General features: G+C 42.1%; 1 protein-coding gene across 1 annotated transcript; it reads left to right on the plus strand.

Moving 5' to 3' along the window:
• The first annotated feature begins 4007 nt into the window (after positions 1-4007).
• On the plus strand, positions 4008-6306 carry LOC129838386 (immunoglobulin lambda-like polypeptide 5). Its single transcript, XM_055905309.1, has 4 exons — positions 4008-4067; positions 4279-4399; positions 4686-4784; positions 5900-6306. The coding sequence occupies exons 1-4, from the start codon at positions 4008-4010 to the stop codon at positions 6304-6306; spliced, it is 687 nt and encodes a 228-aa protein (XP_055761284.1).
• The last annotated feature ends 648 nt before the right edge of the window (positions 6307-6954 follow it).

Below are 6954 nucleotides of genomic sequence, written 5' to 3' on the forward strand. Positions count from 1 at the left end.
TGTCATGAAGGGATGCACCGCATTGGTAATAATGTTCAGATATCGTGTGGCATTCAAACATTGCTCCACTTTTATAAAAGGGGCCCAATGTGTGCCATGAAAACACACCCCACACCATCACACCACCAATGTTGACACTGCATTTTGGATGCATGTACTCATGTGGTTTTGTCCATATCCTAGTTCTCCAGTCAGCGTGAAACAGCAGGAACCGGGATTAATCAGAACAAGCAATATTTTTCAAATTCTCCAGTGTCTAGTGTTTTCATTCCCACTGCAACCTCAGTTTCTTGTTTTTTGCTGAAGAAGTGGAACTCAGGATGTCGGCTGACATACTGCATTCATGTCAAGTTACGACGAGTTGTGTATTCTTTTATGGGTCTTTGGTCACCAATGTTGTACTGGACTGTTAACTAACTGTAGCTCATCTGTTGCTCTGCACAATTCATGTCAGCCTCCTTTCTCCTCTTTCATCAATGACAGATTTTTGACCACTGGCCTGCCGTTGGCTAGATGTCCTTTGGGTGGTGGACCATTCTTGATACACACTGGAAACTGTTGAGCATGAAAAACCCAACAACGTTGAAGTTCTTGGCACACTCAAACCGGTGTGCCTGGCACCTACTACCATACCTTGGTCAAATGCACTTCAATATTTTGTCTCAACCCATACATACACAAACCATGTATTACTTGTCTCAAGTCTTAAAAATCCTTCTATAACCTGTCTCCTCCCCTTCATCTGCCTTTATTGAAGTAGATTTAACAAGTGACATCAATAAGGGATCATATTTTTCACCTGTATTCATCTGATCAGTCTGTCATTGAAAGAGCGGTGTATATCATCCATTCTGTGACTGTTTTCAGTTTGAGGTGTTGGTCGGTCAACTAATAAAGGGAACCAATGATACTCTAGACTGTAGTCTGGTCCTCCACACTATTACAGGTTTAGTCCTCAACACTATCACTTGTCTTGTCCATAACACTATCGCTGGTCTAGTCCCTAACACTACCACTTGTCTAGTGCTCAACACTGTCACTGATCTAGTCCTCAACACTATCACTGGTCTAGTCCATAGCACTATCCCTGGTCTAGTCCCTAACACTACCACTTGTCTAGTGCTCAACACTATCACTGGTCTAGTCCTCAACACTATCACTGGTCTAGTCCCTAACACTATCACTGGTCTAGTCCTCAACACTATCACTTGTCTAGTCCCTAACACTACCACTTGTCTAGTGCTCAACACTATCACTGGTCTAGTCCTGAACACCATCACTAGTCTAGTTACTAACACTATCACTGGTTCAGTCCTCCCCCTCAGCACCTGCAGCAGGTTCCAGCTGTAGCAATGCAGTCACTGTGCAGTCTGACTGAGGGAGGTTATGGATGTCTCTGTATCACTGTGGAACACATGTTTACCCTTGGGAAGGTGTAAACTCTGATGGTAGTAATCTCTTGTATCTTCAGCCTGGACACCACTGACGGTCAGAGTGAAGTCACTGCTAGATTCATTGCCACTGAATTGAAATGTAATTCAAGAGGTGCGAGTTCTAATAGAGTGGATCAGGAGTTTCGTTTTATTGTCAATATATCGGTTGATACCGCAATAAACACTCATGTCCATGTGTACTGTCCTCCTTAAGGTATATGCAACCATAATTTGACAGCCAGCCAAACTTTCCGTAAACCTCTAGTTTTATAGTTGAAATGGTGTAAAAGGCAATGCTTTATGAAGGCTTAACAAGAAGGATGGCAGAAGATAAACAGCAGTATTACATCACTCTTTTCTAACAATGAGGCTGAACTGCATAATTTTATGCTTCCTGTTTTACCACCAACAAGGAAGTAGCACAGCTTAGTACACGTTAGCTGCGACTACACAAAACAGCCACTGGATGGCGCCAAATCAAAAGGTGCTTACCAAAAGGCAGAATACTGGCGTCTGAAAGAGGCCACTATTAATTAATGTTACACACATACCTCAAAGACTAGCAAACCTTCAATCTTCCATGGCTAAAAGGAGTATGACCTCTGAGGCGGGTCTCAGAAACTTCTTAGTGGTCCCCTGAGCAGTAATCTTCAGTTCCACTTTGCACACATTACTGTCACTGCTGGTGAAGGTGGAAGTGACCAGTGCCATGGGCCACTCGTTGCGAGTTAACTGATTGTCTTTTAAGAGCATGAGATCCCCCTCTTGTAGGTTGCGGTGAGCTTCAGTCCACTTGCGTCGGCAGGGAGGTACTCACGGCTCACAACTCAAGGTCTTTGTCAGTGAAGTCTCTGGGAGGAGGTGGTGCCCCAAACTTTTGGGTAAGCAGCATAGCGGTAATCAGGATGAATGGTGAGTCTGGATCGGTGGAGACAGGAACTAGAGGTCTGGCATTGATTATGTCTTTGACCTCAGGGTGCACAGAACTTAATGTGAAAGGAGACTTGTTCTGTAGCAGCATGGAGTCAAGGATTATGTGTGCCACTCCAATCATGCTCTCCTAGGCACCTCCCATGTGTGAAGAGTGAGGAGGGTTGAATTCCCATGTGCAACCTTGTTCACTTAGGTAGCTCTAGACCTCTGACACTGCTCGTTTCCGAATTATGTAGGAGTAATTGATACATATGTAGGTAGATATCACACTATTAAACAATAGACAGGAGTACACTAGAAAATAGGAGAAGAAGGCAGATGTGAGTGCATTTGCCATTCTGGTAAATACAGGAAACCAAAGATTAGCAGATGGCCAAAGTCATACGTGCTTTAAAGTGCATGTATGGAAAAAGCTTTGACACACTAGATTTATGGTCTACCCATTCCACTACGTATGTGTCAGACACCTAGGCGCCTAAAAGCAATTGGATACCCTAAGGATAGGGGGAACAGAACAAAGAGTGCATTGATTTAGTGGTGAAGGGAAGGGAAAAAGAGTTTGTTGACACACTGGGATAAGAGGGTCTGGCCACTATTATAATTTAACTGAAAGCAGATAATGGGCGTTAGTATGCGTGAACAAGCAGGAAGCCTGAACTAAAAAGATAATGATGGTAGGAAGAATTAGGGGAAGTATGCTTATTTGCATATGGGGTGGACTCATATGCTATTTGGGTATAAAGAGCGAACCAGTGCTCTGGGAGGGTGTGTGTTCCGCGGGACATTCCAGATGGTTATACAATTGTAAATAAAAGCATGTTTTGATTTCACAAGTTCTGATAAAGCGTTATATTTCTGAGATGATTTTCCACGACAGTTCCAACTCCTTACAGGCTCCTATGAAGTTTGTTCCACAATCTGATCTTAGCTTTTTTGCTAGTCCACGAATGGCGAAGAACCTCCTGAGGGCGTTGATGCAGCTGGAGGTGTCCATGGACTTTATGACTTCAATGTGCACTGCCCGAGTGCTCATGTAGATGAAGAGCACTGCCGAGCATTTGCTTTGAGCTTGACCTCCTCTGGTATGGCGAGCAGTGACTGTCCAAGGGACAAAGACATCCAAGCCCATATACGTGAAGGGAGGGGATGTGCTGAGGCGTTCGGGTGGCATGTCTGCCATTTTCTGTTCTTCCTGTTTCCCACAGATTTTCTGGCATGTGAAGCACATGTGTAGGACAGAGCTGATGAGCGGCTCCTTCTGTGAAGTGGTGGCCTTGGTGTTTCACCTGCTCGTGGTAGTACCGTACTAGCAGTGTGGAGATGTAGCTGTGTCTTGGTAGGATAAGTGGATTATTCTCGCCACTGTTCAGCCATGCATGCTTTAGACGGACTCCTACTTTGATGAGACCTTCATCCGAGATGCAATTCAGCTTTGAAAATGAACTGCTCTTAGAAATGTTTATTTTCACTTTGTGTGCAGTGAACACCTCAGGATAGGCTTCTCTTTGAACTGACCTGATGATTAGATTTTTGGTTTGAGACAGCTCTGTTGGAGTGTGGAGTTTGCTGCACTGATACCAACCTCTGCGTTTGTTCGGCTGGCCCGTTGGGTCTGGCTTGAGAGTGCAAGCAACTTGGATGATGAATGTGACAGCTCTCAGTAGGGATTTCCAGGAGGAGAAGCGTTTGAAGTGCTCTGAGGTAAGTGGTTTGTCTTTGACTTGAGTGATGTAGCTTGTCACCTGCGGGACGGGTTTCACCATCCAAGTCTGGACTGACCTCTTCGAAGGGAACTTGAGTCTCTGGGTGAGCTTGGTTAGGTTTGTCACAGAACGCTGGTCCCGTAAACATTGATGTACTGAGCTGGGAAACTGAACCAAGCTTGGTCGGCGTGACTGTGTTCTGTGGGCAGAGACTTGAGCCCATCATCCACATAGAAATCTCTCTCCACAAACTGTTGAGTGTCTGCTACGTGGTATTGCTCACCTTCTTGAGTGGCTCGACTGAGCCTGTAGATGGCGACGGCCGGAGATGTGCTGTTACCGAAGACGTGGACCTTCATCCTGTACTCAATTATGCCTTTTGGCATGTCATTGTCTCTGTACCATAAAAATCGCAGGTTATATCTGTGATCTTCTCTCACAACGAAGCAATTAAACATCTGTTGGATATCTGCAGTTATTGCTACAAGTTCTTTCCTGGGGCGGATGAGAACTAGCTCATATGAAGTGTTTCTTGTACCTTGTTAAATGGTATTCGTGTTGTAAAATGGTATTTGTGTTGATTATGATTCTGAATGAGTGATCTTCACTGTTAAAGCTGCAGCATCACATCACAGAGAAGTTTTTGTACGAGTGGTAATAGGGATTGTATCACTGTGGTGTACTTTTGGTAGCGGCACCAGACTAGATGTTGGAAGTAAGTCAACACCAAAATTAAGAACTTTTTTCACTTTTTGATAGTACTCAAATGTATCTGTAAATTCTGTGACATGTTGAACAATTCTTATTTTTAATAACAATATATTTTATTATAAAACAATTTTTTTTTAATCAAAAAACGATTTTAAATAAAGAATCAAACGTTATATTTGGCAAGTATTCATATGAGTACATGATTTATTTAAAAAAATATATTAAGTGTTCAACTTGCCCAATGAGTAGGAGGTTTTGTACCAGCAGTAATAGGGATTGTATCACTGTGGTGCACTTTTGGTAGTGGCACCAGACTTGATGTTGGAAGTAAGTTTCTTGATGTTTGTCTGATTCCATTTTTTTTTACTCTTTCATCTCTATTAAAAGATTTCCATTTGAGATATTTTACTTTCCCAAAAATATTGTTCTATATTTCTATGACTGTGCCTTGTTTCAACAGTTTATTGAATCGCATTGTTAAATTGTAGGCATTTATTTGCATGTTTGATTTGTATGATTGCAGACTATATTACTCTTATTCTGGTATGATAACTATAGTATCTCTTATTGTAGTCGTCTCATGATAGCCTACACTGCTAATGTGGATTCTGTATATGAGGGTATTCTGATCAGATACATTCCTAAAAAAATATCTGTATGACTAGTAATGGTAGAGTTAAACACTTCCCACTGGGCAAAGACGTCATTTCAACGTTTAGTTTTGATGTACATTTGTTTTAGTTATAAACTAAAGTAAAATCAATGTGAAATCAACCAAAAATGTCATTGGATTTAGGTTAAAAGTCGGGTTAAAAAAAACGAACTGCCTTTACTTTGACGACTTTTGGCAAAGCCAATCAGTTTTCCATGTTGATTCAATGTCATCACATATATTTTTGGGGTTGAAATGATGTGGAAACAACGTTGATTCAACCAGTTTTACCCAGTAGGTGCATACTTGAATGCTTTCTACTTGTATACTTGTACTCTGCATTATATAATATTACTGTTTGTGTTTTCTTCAAATCCTTTAGCAATCTAACTATATTCATATACAGTTTTATAAGTAATTTCCAAAGTGTTTTCTTTGACGTAATTGATGTGTTCTGTTTGTTCCAGGTAACAGTGCTCCCACCCTCACCGTCCTGCCCCCATCTAGTGAGGAGCTGTCCAGTACAACAACAGCCACACTGACGTGTCTGGCCAACAAGGGCTTCCCCTCAGACTGGACCATGAACTGGAAAGTGGACGGGACTAGCAAGATCCAGGAGGCCAGTCCCAGGGTCCTGGAGAAGGACGGTTTGTACAGCTGGAGCAGCACCCTGACTCTCACTGCCCAGGAGTGGACCAAGGCAGGAGAGGTGACCTGTGAGGCCCACCAGATCTCCCAGCCTACAGTCACCAAGACCCTGAGGAGGGCTGACTGTTCTGGGGAGGACCCATCAGTCACACACCCTGTAGAGATAGGATGCTGGTTCCTCTGCTTTGACTTGCTTTGTTCTAAGATCAGTCATTCTCTGATTTAGTGATCACTCTCGTATAGACAAACAGGGGGCTTGGCTTGAGTTCATGTAACAATCCATTCTGTATGGATTTTGTTCGTTTTAGATTTGATGTGATCTGTTTTATTCACTATCATGTTTGCTTTGATGCTTCAACTATGTAATAATGGAATCAAATAAAGATGTATTTTTGCAATCCAAACCTCATTCTCACTTAACATCATCATTGACCAGTAATTAATACCATCTCAATATGCTATGATATAATAGAAGAGGCTCTGCCATGATAGTAGTTGATGACTGTCTTTACTCATCAGGATACTGAGTCTGTGTCAGACCTGCTCGACTTGACAGACTTTACAGTATTTAAATAAGAACTATCAAACGGTCAACTGATATCTTGGACTCTCACGTGTGTTATAGGTTGTGATTCGAAGCTAAATACATTTTTAAAAATTACAAATATTACAAGTGCCACTACTTCAAGATATAGCAGCGTTTTGCAAACTCAGTCCTTGGAATCCCAATGGGTGCATGTTTCGTTTTTTCCCTAACACTACATAGCTGATTATCAAAGCCCGATGATTAGTTCATTATTTTTATCAGCTGTGTAAAGCTAGGGCAAAAAACAAAAAAGTGCAAACCTTGGGATCCCAAGGAATGAGTTTAGGA

This window comes from Salvelinus fontinalis, chromosome 39 (assembly GCF_029448725.1).
Source record: "Salvelinus fontinalis isolate EN_2023a chromosome 39, ASM2944872v1, whole genome shotgun sequence".
NCBI classification, from domain to species: Eukaryota; Metazoa; Chordata; class Actinopteri; order Salmoniformes; family Salmonidae; genus Salvelinus; species Salvelinus fontinalis.